The 21,618-nt window shown below is 44.3% G+C and overlaps 1 protein-coding gene across 2 annotated transcripts in view; it reads left to right on the top strand.

The window, feature by feature from the left end:
* Positions 1 to 21,618, top strand: part of mfsd2b (MFSD2 lysolipid transporter B, sphingolipid) — a gene marked incomplete at its 3' end in the record, with an annotated part of 29,696 nt that overhangs the window by 4,651 nt on the left and 3,427 nt on the right. For both annotated transcript variants that reach the window (XM_080744508.1, XM_080744509.1), the window contains 8 exons: positions 4,532 to 4,666; positions 6,454 to 6,578; positions 12,583 to 12,706; positions 14,615 to 14,693; positions 14,820 to 15,001; positions 17,970 to 18,060; positions 20,239 to 20,360; positions 20,983 to 21,066. In XM_080744508.1, the coding sequence (XP_080600634.1) occupies positions 4,532 to 4,666; positions 6,454 to 6,578; positions 12,583 to 12,706; positions 14,615 to 14,693; positions 14,820 to 15,001; positions 17,970 to 18,060; positions 20,239 to 20,360; positions 20,983 to 21,066 (942 nt within the window). The remainder of the gene's footprint in view (positions 1 to 4,531; positions 4,667 to 6,453; positions 6,579 to 12,582; positions 12,707 to 14,614; positions 14,694 to 14,819; positions 15,002 to 17,969; positions 18,061 to 20,238; positions 20,361 to 20,982; positions 21,067 to 21,618) is intronic.

The following is a 21,618-nucleotide window of genomic DNA, read 5'->3' as shown; positions in this document are numbered from 1 at the left end:
TTCTAAATGTCCTAATAAATATGTCAATATCACAATAAAAAGTCAGGACGTTTCTTCTATCCCTGGCTTCATGTTGTAGCGCCCTTGAGCAAGACACTGAAGCCCTCCCAATGAGCCTTGCATCTCTGCTGTCAGTGTGTGTGTAACACATTATATTATGTGTAACACTGCACAGTCGTGTGTTTGAATCTGAAGTATGTGGCACTATATAAATGCAATCCAAGCCTATCACGCCGCCCATCGTGGGTCACTTGTCACTGCTAATCTTCCATTTTAAACCCCCTGTGAATCACTGAAGTACTGCTAACAGACGCAGCAAAGAGATCTGTGTCACTAATGTCTTAGTTGCCATTCCTCTTTCAAGCCATCTGCTGCCAGCACATTCTAAATAAACTCTCCCTTTATATAATCCATAATCCATACAAATGAATGATGGGCTAAATGGAACTACTGTTGATGACTCTTAAAGCTAATATTAGTTCACACTTCTTTTGCCTCTGCTGGCAACAGTCTTGGCCAGTGCCATTATGTTTCTGGGTTGTCTGTCTGTCCGTCCGTCCGTCCGTCCGTCCGTCCGTCCGTCCGTCCGTCCATCCATCCATCCGCCTGTCTGTCTGTCTGTCCGTCTGTCTTTCTGTCCATCTGTCTATTCCTCCTTAATTCCATCCATCCGTCCGTCCGTCCGTCCGTCCGTCCCAGCATTGTGAACGTGGCATCTCAGGAACGCTTTGAGATCATTTCATGACATTTTGAATAAATGTTCACTTGGTCTCAAGGATGAACTGATTAGAAGTATGTGCAAAGGTCAAAGTCAAGGTCACTGCCCTCCTGCCTAATACCTATATGTATATGAATTTGTTCACAGACAGACAGATTAACAGACTAACTGGCACGCACGCACACACAGAACCAATCACAACACCTTGCCATGCTTGTACTGTATGCACACAGCAGTAACATTACATTTCAGTTATCCTCTCGCTCTATCATTGCATATCTACAGTCCATTTGCAATTACAATTCCCAGGCACACAGTCCAAATAAGCATTATCAGAATAATGATCATCAATTATGGGCTCATTTACTTTAGAAATGCTCCTTGTTTTGCTGACAAACTGAACCTTGCAGATGCTGTCTAGAATTCCAGCGTGTGTGTGTGTGTGTGTGTGTGTGTGTGTGTGTGTGTGTGTGTGTGTGTGTGTGCGTGCGTGCGTGCGTGCGTGCGTGCGTGCGTGTGCGCGTGTGCGCGTGCACGTGCACGTGTGTGTGTCCTGCAAGCTGGTGTGTCCAGTCCAGACCACTGCTGAGGGGATATCCTGTTTATGTCTTCCGTGATAAGAACCTAGTAGCGAAAGGCTGATATGAGAATATATGTTGAGAAGAAGAGAGAGAGTGAGAGAGGGGGGCAAAGAAGAAAGAGAGAATGAGAGACAGATTGCACGAAGGGTTGATAGAAAGAGAGAGAGAGAGAGAGAGAGAGAGAGGAGATTGAACTGAGAAAACATTGCTTGCTGTACACTGCACACAGTGAGTATTTTAGCACATCATCAGTTAAGCAGCAATCTCCAGACACCAAAAGACTTTGATTTCTTCGCTCTCCAATTAGCGATAATTGCAGTGAGAGTGGGGAGAAGAGAAGAGGGAGTTTTGAAGTTGGTCTTTACTTTACCTCTGACCCTGCTTGTCTGGCGTTTGAATAATTACACAGCTCCTCTCCTGGTAATTGTCATCCTGGAACCCATCGATGTTTTCATGAGGAAGGAAAAGAAAGAGGGAAGAGAAAAGTCAACCCGATAATAACAGTATGTGGGTTGGGAGCTGCGGTTCCTTTGGTGATTTCCTCCTTTCATAAACCCGTGACAGAACTCGCTGCGGGCCAAGCCTTGCACACTGCATGTGGAGTGTGTGTATGTTTGAGTGTGTGTGTGTGTGTGTGTGTGTGTGTGTGTGTGTGTGTGTGTGTGTGTGTGTGTGTGTGTGTGTGTGTGTGTGTGTGTGTGTGTGTGTGTGTGTGTGTGTGTGTGTGTGTGTGCATGCGTGCATGAGTGTGGCTGTCTGTCTGCCTCTGTGTAAACAACAAAGGTTACTGGGAGTGTAGCAAAACTTGAAGAGGGAGAAGAAGAAGAAGATGAAGATGCGTGTGTGTGTGTGTGTGTGTGTGTGTGTGTGTGTGTGTGTGTGTGTGTGTGTGTGTGTGTGTGTGTGTGTGTGTGTGTGTGTGTGTGTGCACTAGTGCACGCACTACCTTGTCCTCTGAGACAGCCGTAAATATTGGGCTTCCTCCTCTACTGTGGTTTTGTCTCCTTCATCATGTGTGAAGATGAAAGAGTCCCTCTGCTAGCTCCACACATCACGCTCACACAAATATATGCACACTGACACACAAACATACAGTATAACATGTACACAACTACTTGCACACGCACATAGGCTATACACATCCTTGCAGTGCTATATTTGTGAGGACTGTATCCGCTGATTTCCATTGACCAGGTTCATTCATTAGTGTCTATAACCCTATAACCTCAACATCACATACCACATGCCTAACTTTTACCATTATCCTAGCTTTAACCTGAGGCTAATTCTAACCTTAAACCTAAACCCTAACTCTAAAACAGGCTCTTGCAAAGCGAGGAACAATAGGTGTTCATTTAACTCCTAGTTAAAATAACAACAAGGATATTACAAATAGACCCTTATGGACTCATATGGGGTCCATTTGTGTACATCTTGTACACCGTGAGTTAAATTAACAAGTGGATTTTACAACCTCACCCTAATGGGTTCTTATGGGGTCCATTTGGGTTCTTTATGTACACTAATAAGAACACTGCACATAGACGGTACAATCCAATCAGCAGCAGGGGGTCCCTCTGTGATCCTCCTAATCTAACACATCAACAGCAAAACAAAGTCTCAAAGTAACCGCTGTCACTGACACAGTGGTGTGGGAGATTGATGGGCTGAGGACATTTTATGATTGTGGTGGGACGTGTGTGTGCGTGTGTGTGTGCGTGTGTGTGTGAGTGTGGCTGTGAGTGTGGCTGTGTGTGTTTTTGACATACCACTGGGACACATTTTGGACAGTTGACTGGCGACGCATTGGGGACAACTTTGAAATTTACTGCAGTTTTGTATGGTTCTGAAACCAAAAAGTTTGGAAAACTTTGAAAGTGTGGTCACATTGCAAACGCAGCCTGACTCAATGGTGGGAGGGTATATGGAACGAATGCTATGTCCCCATAAGTTTGGAGAACTTTGAAAGTGTCATCTAATGGTCACATTGCAAGTACAGCCTGACTCAGTTTTCGTTGATATCAGCTACTCATAGGCAGCATGACATTCACCAAGAGCACAGAACGTTCTATTTTGAGAATTCTTGAAATGCGGTTCTGAGGAACTGACTGTGACTATAGAAGGATGTTACCGTTGTGACCACTGCATTAGATGCACATTTCTTTTCATAGTCTGGTGGCTAATTTCCTGTGACAGTGACACACCTTAAGGGTGTTAGCTTTGAGTTTAGCATGGAATTCCGTCTGCCTATGCTTATATGAGTGCACCCTTCTTTGGGTGAGGTAAGGCATCATCAGACAAGTTCTCTAGAAGTATTTATTTTGCCCTTTTAATTTAACAGGACAGGATGTTGTGAGTTAACCAGTAAAGCCAGTTACGAAAATAGACAATGTACACTGTCACTGTCACTGTCACTGTCACTGTCACTGTCACTGTCACTGTAGATTGTCTATATTTTCGCAACACACAACACAATTTTTATGAATGAAAGAAGATTTGCAAAATTGTGGCTATAATGTGATGCCAAAAATAGGGGCACCAGGTTGAGAGTGGTTAAACCTGATCAGGTAAACCAAGCTTTGTGGAAATTGTCTATTATGTCTAACGTAACTTGAAGGGGTTTTAACTATTAGATGTTTTGTTTAGAATGAAGAACTTCTTTGTTAAAAAGTTAAAACTTTATACAGATAGTAATCATTGAGTGTGTGTATGAGGTATAACAGGCGTCTCCCTCTTCCTGTCTCTCCAGCTCTTTAATAAACAGAAAATACATTTTCAGGGATGCCAGTTTTAGTGTTCCAGTTACATTTTTTGTTTTATCTTGTCTCCTTTCTCTCTCCTGATAGGATACAATTGATATCCCAATCTGAACGTTTTTTTGTCACTAAAGAGTTACTGTATATAGATCGGGAGAACCCTGTTATTCATGGGTTCAATTTGTAGTCCTACAGTGGCCATATAGAACATTAATTCTATGCCAATCAGACAAGTGAAACACCTGTGTTGGTCCTCAACATGGCCACTGTAGGACTACAAATTGAACCCATGAATTGATCAAACACCATAGCAATTATTGTTATCAGAATATAGAGCTATTTATTACTTATTTCAACAAAAGAATATCACTAACTAGCACCACCTTTGAAACCTGAAATGTCTGCCCATTAGCAGTCTGTGCCACATGCAGGGAAGTCATATTATGATAATCATTATGTTTTCATTGTACCTTCAGTGTCCACAGACTGATCTGAGCCAGAGGTTATCAGTGTGCAGTAAGCTGTGTTTTGCCATCGGCGGAGCGCCCAAGGAGGTGGCTGGAAGCGCCACAGCCTTCTTCCTACAAATCTACCTGCTCGATGTCGCCCAGGTAATGTGCTAAAGACGATGACAACCAAAGAGAGAGGATTTTGAATTTTACAACTATATGTCACTGTTCTGGTAAATGGTGCATTTATATAGCACTTTTATCCAAAGCGCTTTACAATGTGCATTACATTCACCCACACATTCATACACCAGTGGCAGTGGAAACCATGCAAGGCACCAACCAGCTCACCGGGAGCAACTCAGGGTTCAGTGTCTTGCCCAAGGACACTTCGACATGTAGACAGGAGTAGCTGGGATTTGATCCTCCAACCAAGGGATCATTGACCAACCCGCTCTAGCTACTGAGCTACAGCCGCCCTGTTCTTAAACAGAGCCGCCGTTCTGTTCAATGATCTCTTTCTGCTTTCCTACCATGTTTGTGCATGAGTAAGCACGTATGCGCACGCACGCACGCACGCACGCACGCACGCACGCACGCACGCACGCACGCACGCACGCACGCACGCACGCACGCACACACACACACACACACACACACACACTAGGGGTGTGAAAGAATATTCGATATTCGAATATTCGTTCGAATGTTAACAATAAAAGAATATTCGAAAGTAAAAAATTGAGCTTCGAATTAATTTATATTTAATTAAAACAAATCTACCGCACTTCTCGCGAGATTCTGGGCGCATGGAGCGTTAAAAGGTGGCTGGTCTCGCAAGGCAGAAGTCTCCATTCGCTGCTGCAAAAGTGGGCTGATCTACAAGTCCACAATACGTCGCTGATCCAATACGTTGTGGGCTTGTAAATTAAGGGTGCCTATTTAGCGACACCGTCATACAGCGAAGAATAAACCTCCAGCTGCTTAACTTTCCCTTCACACTGTCACTGGCCGTCACATGTCGGAGTGGAGAGATGCACTCGTCCGTCTCGCAGTGCACAGTGCACACACAGTGCTTTTAAACTGGCTCACGTTGATTCAGAATGATTAACGAGTCAAGGTGAAACGGGCGACTCATTTGGTAGTGACGGGAAGGCATACAACGAGACTTCTCCACCGAAAACACAATATAAAAAAGCATGGATTTCTTCTCTCACCGAGTCAATCTCCCCGCACGCAGCCACGGTAACGGTAAAACTCCCTCCGTCACTCACACTGCTCTTGTAGACTACCTAATTTGGTTCAAACCAAAACATAATCCATTGGTGTGATTATAATTGCTCATTTCATGTCGTGGCTGTTCCAACTCAATCACAGCTGCTGTGACGCTTTGCAACAACGATCCGATTCTGCTCTTGCTTTTACCAACGCAGGCACGTGCACACATACATCAAACGGGGCTTGAGCCCCTGCCCTTTTAACAGAGAATTGTCCACCAAAAGGCCCCTTTAGAAATGTCAGCCCCTGCCTCTCTTAACATTCTTTGCACGTCCCTGACCAACGCGGACCTGCACACAGTAAAGCGATAGAAGCGACTGTCTAGAATAAACAGCTTCGAAGTGCGAATGCTTCGAATTATTCGATATTTTCGAATATTCACAATTTATTCGAATCAACGGTGGATTTTGAAGGGAATATTCGAATGCCATTTTTGGCAAATTTTGACAGCCCTAACACACACACACACACACACACACACACACACACACACACACACACACACACACACACACACACACACACACACACACACACACACACACACACACACACACACACACTAACACAAGTATGTATGGATGCATGTTGGAACCCTGCACCTGCACATATGCTTGTATACTGTATGTGACTATATTTGGTCCTGCTCTATGTCTCCTCTTGCTCTATAGATTAACCCCTTCCAGGCCTCCATGGTGCTGTTCATCGGCAAGGCCTGGGGTGCTGTCACCGACCCTATAGTGGGTTTCTTCATCACCAAGAGCAAGTGGACCAAGATCGGCAGACTCATGCCCTGGTGAGCGTCTTGTCTCTGACCACAGTGAGAGCTGGACACTTTCAATAGTTTTTTTAATTGAAAGTACTTTGAAAGAATAAGGGTCCTCGGGGGGTTTCGAATTATTCTGTTCACTGTCCTATCCGATTAAAACATAACATTGATAGCTAGCTATGTCATTGTATTGATCAATTCTATTACTGCTTCTGACCATATACCTCGTTATGGGTGTGGGCTGGTTTGTCTTTGGAAAATAATAGCCAAGGAATTCCAAGTCTCTAATTAATCACATACCGAGACACTACGTAATCTGCAAAATACATTTTCCAAAATGTTCACCACGCTTCATTTGATGTTACGCCACACCTGTTTTCTTTGTCAAAGGTGTCACATACTCTCTCACGGCCATTTACTTAACAGGCTATCGCACAGGAATTCAGAACACATAATTATTCACATGAATGCTTTTTACAAAACCTTTTCAGTATGATTGAACAACAACAGCTTTTAATAAATGGTGAAGGATTATCATAGTGCCTTTATCCAAAGTGCCTTAGCAACCATGCATGGCACCAACCTGCTCGTCGGGAGTGTTCAGCATCTTGCTCAAGGTCAAACCAGGAACCGAACTATTCCCAGATGGCAGCTCTGCCACCCCAATTGTATACTGTAAGCCTTTGTGTCCAACCTGTTACAGATGAATAATGTTGGATTATATGGAGGTATTAGCCCCATTCCTCTAAAAATCGCTACCTCCAAAGATGATTCTGTAAAGTGCTTGGTTGTATGACTGTGTGCACATGTGTGTTGTGTCGTGTGTGCGTAAATTGTGTGTGTGTGTGTAATGCATGCATGCACAGTAGAATCCTCAGTGTTAAATAAACTCCTCTTGAGAGTGTAAAACCAGTATTGACCCATAAGGGTGTACCATGCGTGTGTGTGTGTGTGTGTGTGTGTGTGTGCGTGCGTGCGTGCGTGCGTGCGTGCGTGTCTGTGTGTGTGTGTGTGTGTGTGTGTGTGTGTGTGTGTGAGCGTGTGTGTGAGCGAGTGTGTGAGCGTGTGTGTGAGCTCGTGTGTGAGCGTGTGTGAGAGTGCGTGTGACTGTGCATGTACAATATATTCATGTGCTGTTCCAAGCTAAAACCAACCTAGAGCAAGTAGCGTGACACCATTCAATACTGTAATTACACAGCCTGTACCTACAGTAATGGGAGTTTAAATGCCACAGATTATACCCAAGCTGACAGAACAATCAACTGAGGACATTCAACCAAATTTAGCATCAGACAGATGCTGACGAATGTTGGTTTAATCAGCTTCCACCATTACCACTGGGAAGCTATACGGTTCTGTTCTACGGTGTGCATGTGTGTGTGTGTGTGTGTGTGTGTGTGTGTGTGTGTGTGTGTGCGTGTGTGTGTGTGTGTGTGTGTGTGTGTGTGTGTGTGTGTGTGTGTGTGTGTGTGTGTGTGTGTGTGTGTGGTGTCAGTCATTTTCTATTTGTGTGTGTGTGTGTGATGATGAACACCGTGAGAATAGCAGACCCTCCCTTAATTTTGCCACAGCTGGAAAGCCCCCTTCACCCATCGGACAGGAAGCCCTTATCCCCCAACTGGCTGTCACACCATCAGCAGGAGCCAGACAGAAGGTGATCAGTATCTCTGTTGTTTAGGACAGAGCCGTTTTTCTCAAACTGGCATCCTCCTGGGCTCTGTTCTGTTTATTGTTGTGCGATTTTCAGACACCCACTACTAATGCATCGGCACAAGGGATTGTTTTGAAAGCCATTTCTGTGTGTCTGTGGATGGTACATAGACAAGAAGGAGAGGGCTAGTGAGATGGAATATGAGATGCAGCACAGGTCTGGACTGGAGTCAAGTCTGGATGCTGCATTAATGTGAACGGTGCACTAACAGGTTGAGTCTCCTGGGTGCCTCGGCAAGAGGAATCAATGATAAAAACATTGGTTTCTACAGAATCGCCTCCCACTGCACTGCTCCTGTGTCAGAGCTCCATCCTGTTATTCTCACCTCTTGGTCACACAATATTTCCTCTCAGTTGAACCCACCATAGGCGCAGAGAGAAAGGGGTCAGAAAACACACTTTCTCCTCGCTCTGCTTCCCGTCTCTAATTACAGTTTGTCCTCAATTTATTAAGACACAATTCCTGGAACAACTCACCCTTTTCTGAAATCACACACAATTTTACTGTAATAGCTCACACACAATGGTACAGTACAAACACTAAATTCTGGGATACGGTTCAAGCTTTGTTCTCAGATAAACACACACAAGTGCTCAAAAACACAGCATTTGACAGTTTGTTACACATTTAAAACACTGCTAGCAGAAGGTTTAGAATAGTTTCTTTTTAATTTGGAACATTGCAGCATTAACGATCCAGATAACCCTTTCAGCAACACCCGGAGAAATTCAAAACTGAACTGCAATACTGTAAATACCTCGTACATTAGTCATTTGAGGTTAATACTCATTTGTGGAAATACTACTGTATGCTGCTTTGGTAAAAAATAAACGGTTGAAGTACCACTCTGACAAAACAGTGTCCTTGCACAGTAAAATACCCAACTTCCAGAAAGCTTTGCAGTATTTCCAAGTTCAGCAAATGTAGCTATACTTTAGGTTACTCAGCACCAGCATCACTGTTCATTGTTCAGGTCTGGTTCAGCCCATTATATCTCATGCAATGGATAGACTCCACAGGCACACACACATCGCCACAGGCATCCATCCTTGCCTGCAGGAGCTTTTGCTGTGTGTGTGGAGGTGGCACTCATACACTCTCCAACCTAGAAATAAGAAATCCTCAATCACATTCAGAAAAAAGGAATGAGTAGCCCAGTAGCCCCTTCCTGTTGTCCTCGTCCTCTTCGTATATTTCTTCTTCCAATTTTGGCATTGTTAGGATACATTGTTCCAAAGCAAATGATGTGTTAACATTTCTGAGGCTCAGTGTTTGCACCTGGTGAAAGGTGTGGTCTTTGTGTTTATGTTATGATGACTTGAGTTAATTACAGTATAATGACAGTATGTGTATGTGTAGACTATAGTGCAATTACATCATTCATTTGGCCACTTTTGTGTAAGGTTTTGCTAAAATAGTTTTGAATATTGAATCCTGTTGGGGAAACAGGCAAATACTATTTACGGTTATGTATGTGTGTTTGTGTTGGGGAATGAAGTGTATTTTTTGTTATATTCCTTCTTGCCGAGGTAAACCCTGTTGAAGAGGAGTTTTGGAAAGATGCACGCCAGGAGCTAAGATTTAGCTGGGGGACCAATGCTTTGAATCGTAGCAGTACAGTTATGTACACTGTTGAGAATTGGTCTATTGGCTAGGGACAGAGGGGGATCCTTTATTTGTTCTACAGTAGTTTTGATGTTCTCTGGCACGCTACAACAACTGCTGAGGGCAGTAAAAGAAAGCAAAGTGCAGGTTTTCATTTCACACTTCACTCCTCCCAGATCACTCGCCGTTATCCAGACGGTCAGGGTGGGGTGGAGTTGGGGGGGGGGGGGGGGGCTGAGTGGGGGTTCATATCTTAACCCTGCACACATGTGTGCATGTGTGTGTGAGCCCTGGTTACCTCTCTGAACACAACCATCTTACAGAACATTCTAACTGTTCAGGGGGCCTTTCAGCCCTCCCGCCAACCACTCAATACTGCAGCAACAGCGTTGTCAGCCGCCTTTTGTTAGACCAAACAATCAGGAGAAGAGCCAGAGGGCTGGGCCTGCCTCAATGGCTGGACGACTGGACGATGCTGGAAATGACCATTCCCTGTCTCTGCTTCTCCCTCTTTCTCTCTTGTTGCCTCTCTCTGCGCTCATTCCTCACTCGCTCACTGTCTCGTTCTCTGCATGGGAGCTGTGTGCGGAATGCAGAGCGTGACAGGGGGTGGAGCCCTCACAGTGAGGAGGCGGAGTCTTTAGTAATGAAGGGGTGTGGCTGAACACCTGACTGCCGAGTCGCTTTTCTTTTGTTTTTTTCCACCATGGTCCCCAAAATGGCATCTCAGCCTTTATTGTCTGTGGTGATGCTGGTTCCGCACAATGACTCTGCAACTATCCCTGCACAACTGACCGCATGTGTCAGAAGAAAAGCCATTCGTTTGGCTTTTTCCCGAAGCTCTGATTACTAAAACCTCCGGTCCTGAGTTGGTCGCATCCAGTGGGTGATATAGTGGCGTTTACAGAGCAGGCATACGGCGGTTCGCCTCCCTTCCTTTCTTTTCTTGTTGAATCTGAAAGGCGCAGCTGTTTTCCTTTGACCATAATGATATGTACCAGTTGTTTTCCTATGAATTATACATAGCCAACATATCACTCCAAGTGCTGAAGACAGCACAACACAGTGTGTGCGTGCGTGCGTGCGTGCGTGCGTGCGTGTGTGTGTCTGGGTGTGTCTGTGTGTGTGTGTGTGTGTGCGTGCTGGTGCATGAGCGAGCGTGGGTGTGTGTACCTGTCTGTGTGTGTGTGTGTGTGTGTGTGTGTGTGTGTGTGTGTGTGTGTGTGTGTACGTTACGTGTACAGTATGTACTGTTTGTGTGGCTGCTTCTGTAAGTGCACATCTTGGGTTTGTGGTATTTCACTGTCCTTCCGCACAGCCCAGGACAAACACATAATCATACACTGCTTCACTAAGCCTTCCAGTAATCTGCTGGAAATATGCTCTAAAATTGTTATCAATGTTATATAACTCTCACGTTTTCAAAATAGGCCAACTGGCATTGCTTTGCACCATTACTAGCACTGTACCTGGATTTTCCCAGGTTAAATAGACACAAAGCAGTGTACATATTCAGACAGTAGACAGTGAATACGTCTAATCAACATTTTATCCGATTTTTAGAGAAATTAAATATCCCACATTTCCATTTTGGCTAATGAATATAGTACGGTGTGTGCCTTTGGACAACATATAAGTCCAAAGGCTGATGAAACAGACAAAACTGAGAGGAAGCAATACATGTTCATGGCTAAAGAACATAACTAGCAGGGGCAGAGGAGCAGACCAAGACACTGACTCTGTGGGCTTTGGGGTGGGCTTGACATGCCGTTTTAGGGTGGCGGGGTCTGGGTTTTGACTCTGACTTGACATGCCGTTTTACTACTAAAAAGCTGAAAATAAGATACACAACACCAAATAGGAGACTGGCCATCTGCACTTGGACCAACCAGGATTTGCATAATGCATGAACTATTACTAGATATAAATATGAATGTAGGCGAACACACCTCGACTACTCTCTGCAAATGTACAGTATTCCTGCAAGGGAATGAATCATTCAATAGTACTCTGGCGGTTTTCTGAATACAATCACCTAGAATGTGACTTTCAGAGTCACCTCAGGCAGTTGAGGAAATTCAAGGTGTCAGAGAGAAGGTCCTGAAATCTTCATGCTCTACTACAACCCATAGACCCTGACCGTCAGGGGCCATCATCTCTATATGGCATGGAAAGAGCTCTTTCCAGGAAGGTGGTGAGGTCTCTTGAGTGCATGGGTCTCTCCCATTCCTGGACATAATATAAGAAGCGATATTATCGTTTATCGTGATAAATAACACTCACGATAATCATGTCATGGAGATTACATTTTTTGTGATATCGTCCTCCGTCATGCACTGGGATCAATTCACCTTTTATTTGCCGAGCTGCATATCCGATACCACTTAAACCCTCTATAATTGGTAAAAGGTACTTATAATATACGTACTTGATAGTCTTTTTTCCACTCTCTATCAAATGTCTTAGCCAAAAAATAGCCGATCTACAAGTTGCGACGCGTTGTGAGCTTGTAGATCTGCTATTTTTTTATTTATTTTTGGCAAATGTTCTGCCCCAGGATAATGGATTATGATTATCGCGATAATATCGTAAATCGCAATTTCTTTTGTCACAATAATCGTGATATGATATGTTCATATCGTCCCATCCCTGGTCACAATTTAAACTGTTCTTGAGTCTTGATTGTGTGTCGCTGTGTGTTTCTGTGTTCTCCAGGATGGTGGGCTGTACTCCGTTCATAGTGGTGTCGTACTTCTACCTCTGGTTCGTTCCACCGATTGCTGGCAGCAGGTTCCTCTGGTACTTAGGGTTCTACTGCCTGTACCAGACACTGGTCACTGTAAGTATGACTGCTGTCACCTCCAGAAACACTATCACCATCACCGGGGCGAGTACATTAGATGTACAGGGAAATGCACTTACTGTACGGTACAGTACAGTACAGTATCCTCTCTCACATCGCACGTCATTCCATACAGAACTGGACAAGGGCCTTAAACTCTTCACTGCTATATACTTCGTCGTACACCAAAAGGTGAAAATAGCCAAACTACAAGCGCACAGCTCGTCGTCAATTACAACTGTGTTTCCCACTTTTTTTCAATATACAAAATATAATTTATATTTAGACCATATTGCTCGTTGAACATAATGAAATGTAAACGGAACACTGTTATTTTCAGCAAAAGACATGGTCATACCACACCACACAGTATACAGTAAATTAGGCCTGGACTGGTTTATAGGCCAGGTTAGTAAAATGAGCTGTTCAGCTTTTTACTTTCATGTAACCAATTGCAAAAAAAAAGAAACTCTTTGAAAAAGAAACTGCTGCCAGCCTGCTTTATTTCTTTTCATGTTTATCTTATTTTAACTGCAATTGTTATTGTTGTTAACATAATGAATGAATCAATGAATAAATACATACAGTAAGTAGCAATCCACTTAATTATTGCGGCGCAAAGCAGTGCTACTGTTTACATTTCCATTCATCTCATGCCAAATGCTTTTTGTTTTGTTTTGTTTTGTTGTGCAATTAAACAATAGATCTCGCAACTCCACCATCTCCAGAGAGAGGTTTGGTTAAGCGATATAGAAAGTCACAGCCAAAGCTCTAAGATATTGGGACCTCAACAAGGATGTGTATTTATTTCTGGTTTCCTTTTGTTAACTGTGGTCCAGTCCATTCACGAGTCCCTCTCAGAGCTGTTGTGCTCTCGGGCTAACCCCCATAATGCACTGCAGAGTGCACAGACCGCTGTAGCCGCACTGTGGCCAGATTTAATGGCATGTCACTCTAACTACTTGATAAGTATATGACCATTCCCGCCAGGAACCGCTGGCTGGGTAAATGCTGGTTACCACTTTTAGCCTCTCTTCATTGTCTCTGGATGTGTGTGTGTGTGTGTGTGGAGCGAGCTGGGACAGTAACAGCTGTTATTGTTCTGAGGGTTGTCAAATGTAAGCACATGCAAAAATACACTAATGCTCATTAACGCATGGGAGCCTCTGATCATGGGCTGCATTAAATTGATTAGTTCTCCCTGTCGCTTCATATTGGACAGTTAAACCGTTTTTAATTCTATAAATGGACGCTTCCAGCAAGGCCCCACAAATGACATGCTGCGTAGCCACCATGAGGCCTGAAGACTTTCATGGCAGGACGTTTCACGGCCGCATTTATTTTGGTCGCGGACTCGCGGCTCACTGTGGACGCTTGGGCAGCCACAATGCTGACTGGGCTGCAGTGTAAATTAAAAAGTGGAAGAAAGGCCAATGTTGTGTGCCTTATTCCCCGGGTTAGGTGGGCAAGACAGAGAGCTGAGGTTTGTCGGCACGGAAAGTCAAGTGTTTACCATTGACGTATGATTCACATTTGTGTCGGTGGTTTTCCCCGGCCAGGACAACAAAATAAAAGGCGCGTGAAGGAGGCAGTCAAAGAGATGGGAAGGTTACTGTCTACGCCATTTTTGTACGCATCACTGATAGGCACTTAAAAGTCAACAATTACGTATTTTTTTATTCCACTTTAAAACATTACATTAACTTTTCTTTCACTCATTATTCTTGTCAGTTGAAATCTGTTTCATCAACAAATTTTGACACGTCGGCCCCTCAAACGTCTCAGTGCCTGTGGCTGTTCCCAGACAATTGCTGTCTCCTTTGCCTGTTGGTGCCCTGATTATTTTATTGTATTTAATTTCCTGTCATGCTCTAACTATACATGTGTCTCTCGGCTCTATTGCAGTGCTTCCACGTGCCTTACTCTGCTCTTACCATGTTCCTGAGCACAGACCAGAAGGAGAGAGATTCAGCCACGGCCTACCGTAGGTTAATTAGTCTGCATCGCATTGTATGATGGAACAGAATTTCTGGTCTTTTTCTTTTTTTGTGATGCATGTTTTGTTTGTTTATTGTGTTTTTGATGCGTATGTGTTGGCATGGTGGTATAGGTATGACCCTAGAGGTGATGGGTACACTGGTGGGCGCTGCCATCCAGGGCCAGATCGTTGCCGGTGCTCACACGCGGAAACACTGCCAGACGCACAACGCAACCGCCGGTCACCTTGGCAACGGCAGTGGAGCGGAGGTCGTCAGGAGCCTGGTGCACTCGCAGGACTTCCTGTCGCATGCTGTGAGTATCAGACGCGACAGTTTCAGCCGCCCTGGCCTGACCTGAGGACAGACGCCAGCCAAGTAGAATATGGATTAAATCCAGCCTGAAACTAGCCTGAAACTCACCATAGATTAAAGCTGAAATTATTTTAATGAATATAATGTTATTTTACCCAATCTCTATGGTAGAGTGTTCCGGTTGGCGACACGTTGTTTTTGTTCCCCACATAATGCAAATCAATTTGTTTAGTCTTGCTAGTCGCCTCATAAGAATAAAAGATGGACATAACAAACGACTATTACACCAAAAGAAACAAAACGATTATACCAAACTAAACACATTTTAAACTAGGGGAATTATTTTGAGGGTGCACGGCGCCATACAATATAACTAGCACAGCTGCAGTGGTTGGTGGTCTAACTAATATTCCACTGAAAAAGTTGCAATTACCTCTCATCCATTGAAAAGACAATGGACATAAACGTATGTTGTAGCTTTCACAGACAAGTAACAGAACAACAAGACGCACTTTTCACATCTTTATTAAAACTGTTTGGCTATTTTACACAAATGACAGCGTCGTACAACAAGCTTATTTAAAGTTTTAGCTCTGTACTTCGTTTGGAGGTGAAAAAGGGCAGCAAGCAATACACCAACGTTGAGTGAAAAGGCGTGCTGTATTAAATTAAGTTCATATTTACTGACTGTCTAGCAGTCACCACCTCAAAATGGCCTCACGTTTTCTATAACCACTGTTTGATATCTGAACCCTGCATCCGGAGCCGGCTCCCCTTTTCACTCTGACCACAAAAGGGGTTCCCCTCCCTCACATGAGACCCGTCAAACCTCTGCCCCACACTGAGGGGCCCTCTACAATCTGTATACCATTAAGCCTATTTATAACCCCACCCGAGAACACTTGGAAGGCACCCCAGACCCCAAATTCAATACGTTGGAAATATTTGTAGTTTATTTCAACTCCACCTCCAGTCTTAACTTAAACTGGGATAGCATAACACAACATGATGAGAGCGTGTTACTGTTTGCAGGGCCCTGGGTAAACAGGGCCAGAGACAACCCGCAGAGCCTCACAGTGAATCCCTTTCTGGGACTCTCTGAGAAGATGAAACGACACTGAGAGCCCAATGTGTCCCGTGTCGGATTTTTGGTCCCCGCCACAGCTATTCGGGGTGTTCAAATGGTTCCTTTCCAATGGATCCTGTGTGAACCCTATCGGGGCGGCCCGCTCGCTGCTCCAAAGCCCTTCCCTTAGCAGCCCGCTGCATTCCTCCGTGGTCAGGGGTGAGGGTGGCACACCGTCTGGGGGCGCTCCCTCGCTCCGCGGAAAACGAGGAGCGTTTGATGTGAATAAATAATAAAGCCGCTCTGCTGTGCCACATGGAAAAATAGCAAACAACCTTGAGTTGTTTAAGGCAGTGCAGTTCCTGTTGGGGTTTTTTTCTTTAGGCATTAAACCTTTAAGTGTGTATTTTAGGATACAGATCAGCCTGAGGTTTCTTTCCTGTTGATGTCGTTATTTGTACAGTGGAAGGGGTGTTTTTCTTTTTTTTTTCTTTTTTTGCGCTGGCTTAGCCTGGGGCTGAGCTGCTTAAAAACAACGGCAGCAAAAAGTTGAGAATACACTATGTCTTGAATGATGAGTGTCACTTCAGAACGTGTATTTGTGTCTCAAGAGCATATAAGGAACTGAATACCAGTAAGACTCCCTAATCGGGAGGTAAGCGACCGTCAGGTCACATGTAAAAGAGGGCTGTAAGTGGCATTGGTTCCTGAGTGTAGGGGGATGTGTGTGGCAAATGTATTGCATTGTTTGGGCCAGAGAATGTGTGGTTTCGTATATGGAGATATAAGTCGTCCATGCCCAAGTATGGGCTGGTGAGGTCAGACTTTGTGTGATGCGTAGGTTATCTCCATATATGGAGATTCAACATTCCAGGTGTAACTATGGCTGCCCGTATGACGTGAGAGGTGGAGGTTGTGGATTGGCAGGCAAGGAGTCGCAGTGGTGTCCGGTAAGAACTTAACCCATATCTCCGCCACCGTTGCCCCAAGACATGCCAAACTTTGCACACACACTCCTTGCCTGCCAATCCACAACCTCCACCTCTCACGTCATACGGGCAGCCATAGTTACACCTGGAATGTTGAATCTCCATATATGGAGATAACCTACGCATCACACAAAGTCTGACCTCACCAGCCCATACTTGGGCATGGACGACTTATATCTCCATATACGGAGATGGCCATATATGGAGATACGATGACATCACAGAGTCCACAGCTGATGATGTGGCGTGATGTCATACAATACACAAACAAGCCCTATATAAAGGGGCAATTCTTACCAGGGAAGAGAGCATTCCTCGACTCAGACCTTATCGCCAGCATCAACTAAGCTTATAGCTTAGGGCTTGTTTGTGTATTGTATGACATCACGCCACATCATCAGCTGTGGACTCTGTGATGTCATCGTATCTCCATATATGGCCATCTCCGTATATGGAGATATAAGTCGTCCATGCCCAAGTATGGGCTGGTGAGGTCAGACTTTGTGTGATGCGTAGGTTATCTCCATATATGGAGATTCAACATTCCAGGTGTAACTATGGCTGCCCGTATGACGTGAGAGGTGGAGGTTGTGGATTGGCAGGCAAGGAGTGTGTGTGCAAAGTTTGGCATGTCTTGGTGCAACGGTGGCGGAGATATGAGTTGGGGAAAAGTGTGACATGACGGACAGACTGACTGACTGACAGACAGCCGGTGGAGGTTTTGGTAGTAAATGCGACCTGACCAGACATGTTGCCATATATCTTAGCTTTTGCTGAACTGACGGCACTGTGTACGACAAAGCATGAAAAATGTTGTTATGGACGAGCCCGGAATAGAAGACGGTGTGCTGCTGCCTTGTGCATTCAGAGAAGAAGAGATGGATTAATGTTCATTCCCCTGCTCCTCTCTGCAGAAAGAGGTGTACATGATAGCGGCCGGGGTTATCGGAGGCGTGTTCCTCGTCTGCACCGTGGTGATGGTCCTGGGAGTCAAGGAGAAAGATGGTGAGTGTTTGTGTGTACACACTTTATTGTGGGAATATAATACTATACTATGTGTGTGAACGCACACTTGCGCGGTGCACTGACCCTTCACCCCTTTCCAAAGTGCCCCATCAGCAGTTCTTACAGAAAACGCTGTACATAATAGAGTATCTCTCCCTGTACCATTTCTAACACTATTCTCTTGGGCCCGTTGGGTTGTCGATCAATGCTTTGTATTGTGTTGTCTAAACGTATGTGTGCAACAATCCATCAAGCCATTCATGTAACAAAATATCACAAGTAACTACATTGAGCGTCCATACGAACACAACTGGCCGTGTTCGCAGGGGAGGCAAGCAATCTTTGTCGCTGCGCCAGCGAGCTCCTACTATGGGCTGGGTGAGGAGCAGTGTGTTTCTCCACACGCCCTACACCAGTGGTTCTCAAACTTTTCAGGCCGCGACCCCCAAAATAATCATATTTTAACTGGGGACCCCCCCACCCTGACGAGCACTTTTTTTTTTTTTTTTTCATTTATGTTTTATTGTATTTTTCATATAAATCACAAAAACAAAGCAAACATAATCATAAAATAAAAAAATAAACACTTATAGAAATACACACACATATCCAAGGGGGAGGTATCTGCCACTCTACACATTAGTTACTCTCTATACATATAGCACATTCATTTCAAAATGCACGGTCCGCTATGGGGCGAACTCAAACCACATCTCTTAAGACGAGCACTTTTTATAACACGGTTCAATTGTGAAAATAGCTGATCTACATGCTCACAACGCCTCGCTATGTAGATCGGCTATTTCACAATTTCTGCCTCTAATATTCGACAATTTGCCCAATGTTTAATTTGTCATTTTAGAAGTATTGAAAAGTCCTTAAATTGTCACTTTAGAAATGTGCAGATACCCTCTATACACTTAAAATGTTTGTTGGTTTGTTTACTGTTGAGTGAGAAAACAATGTTGCACATTAAGTTAATCATCTGGGGACCCCCCACAATAATTTGGGTACCCCCCTTGGGGTCCCAACCCACATGTTGAGAATCACTGCCCTACACTACAGTATAATAATCTGCTAAGATGATTGAACATGGTCACTGTGAAGCCCCACTGCCTCTGCTGGTGAGATGCCCTCCCTCTTTCCCCGCTCTGTACTGTATTTCACTGTACTTTTAAACCCCCTGTGGGGGCAAACCAAGCATCCACCGCAATGCAGGGGGTCACTTATAGTGTTGCCAGACAGCAAACCCCTCTGCTTATCAACAGGGAAGGATCTATAGAGTCATGTATCGGTGTGTTATTTCATATGCTATCAATGCACGGTGGGCTGACTTCATGGGTGTCACCAGCAGTTACACATTGGAATAATAGTTACGTTGAAGAGAAGAACGTAGCACTTAACAAACAGTGAGAAAACGAACAGTCCAATTGACCATTGTTTTCAGAATTTGTGTAGAGGGAAAAAAGGATTGGGCTGAGGATAGAGCGGAGCCTTGGGGAACGCATGTCAATATAGGGTTTAGTGGTGGTTAAAGAGGGGTGTGTCACAGGCTGAAACAGTTTGACTGTAATCATTCTTCTCACCAAGTGTCTATGCCAGGGGTCTTCAAAAGGGGGACCGGGACCCCTAGGGGGTCCTCAGAGTTACTAAAGGGGGTCCTCCAAATCTTTGTGTGATACAGTAGAAGTTTTTTTTCTCCATTTCTATATCAACCACTTGTACCACCCTAGTGTCCATATTTTGAGAACTTTAGCCAAAAATAGCCGATCTACAAGCTCACAACTCCTCGCGCTGCGAGGCGTTGTGAGCTAGTAGATCGGCTATTTTTGGCAAAGAGGTTTGGTGTAGAGGGGAAGAAAGAGCAGACTAAGTACAGAGTGAAAGGTCAAGTTTATTTATTGACGGTTCAAGTGGTTAAATATCTGAAAACACAAATTTATATTAACCCAAAATACACTGATGATTGTGCTGTCAAACGATGAAACTATATGATATCTATGAGTTCCGGCCTTGTGGGGGTCCCTGCTTCATCTCTCTCTCGACTAAGGGGTCTTTGGCCTGAAAAAGTTGACGACCCCTGGTCTATGCATACACGGAAAATGACTTACCTGTTTTGTTATTTTGGGCCTGGTCCTGTCTCCATAATTTGTGACCCAAACTGTATGCCCTTTTCAGACCCGTACGCTATTAAGACGGACAAACAGATCCCCTTCCACAAAGGTTTTCTCCTGGTGATGAGGCATGGCCCGTACCTCACCCTCACCGCCTCATTCCTCTTCATCACGGTGGCCATTCAGGTAAATACTTTTTTTATAAAGCTCATCTCGGACATGACACATGAGGCATTTACTGTAAATGGGGGGGGGGGGGGGGGCTGGAGGTTGTGGGGGTGACTACCTGGATTTGAAATGTGCCTGAATGGTGGGCGCTCAATGTTGATTTGATCAGCGTCGCTGAACACTCACTGGAGCTTTTAAAGTCAAAATCTATCAGATCTTAACACAGCATGTCATCTTGTTGTTTGTATTGAGATAAAAGGACACTTGCTGTGTTTCATTTTTGACATAATAGTTTATTCTTTAACATAATTTCAGACTCTTAGATATCTGAATCTTGCCGCAAAGCTTCTCTTTCTCTCTCTCTCTCTCTCTCTCTCTCTCTCTCTCTCTCTCGCTCTCTCTCTCTCTCTCTCGCTCTCTCTCTCTCTTTCTCTCCTCTCAGAGGAGGTGTCAGTTGTCATTTCTTGCAAGCCCAGAGTTGGGATAATCCGCTGCATGGAAATCCTGTCAGCATCTTTTCTTGTCTACTCTTTGCTTGGCAGTTTGCACTCAACACAGGGAGATGCCAAGCAGGCATGGTGCTGAATAGACAGGACAGGATGAGGCAGGTTCTAAATAACATTTCATCTGTGCTTTCCAGTTGGTGCAGAGCAACTTTGTCCTGTTCTGCACTTACGCTGTGGACCTGAGGGATCACTTCCAGAACATTGTGCTGACTATCCTGGTGAGTACGCCTTTCGTCACCGTCCTGTCCTTCTTGGGACCACCTATGAAGATGCTTCTGTGGGGATTACAGTGCATGTGTACTGACAACAGAACAGACCATATATTATTTAGTGCATGTACAAAAAAAGGAAACTAAAACTAACAAAGTACAGGTGATCCAGCCCAACACTCGCATGACTGAGCCTGATTTTGAGATTTAGAGGTGGAATGGAAACTCTTCGAAATTTGCCCTTTAATAACTTTTCCTAAACATACAAGCCAAGTCCTGTTTTTTCGCTACCATCTGAGACGTTTTGTAAAGATGAAATAAATATTTTGAGAGTTTCCTGAGCAATCTAATTCCATTTCTAAATAAAATAAAATGTCAAAATTACCTGTTCAGTCATGCGTGTGTTAAATGTATTCGCATTTTTGTCATGGTTATTTCTACAAACATATCTTTAGTTTTACTCGAAACCCCGCCGACGATTTTGCAAGAGCTGCTCCACTTACGAATACTTGCTATGAGCCGTCATCTTCATTACTAATTAATTTCCCAGAACATATTGAT

The sequence above is a fragment of the Nannobrachium achirus genome (genome assembly GCF_963921795.1).
Source record: "Nannobrachium achirus genome assembly, chromosome: 16".
Lineage (NCBI taxonomy): Eukaryota > Metazoa > Chordata > Actinopteri > Myctophiformes > Myctophidae > Nannobrachium > Nannobrachium achirus.
The sequence above is the reverse complement of the archived record's forward strand: the minus strand, read 5'-3'. Positions and strand labels throughout refer to the sequence as shown.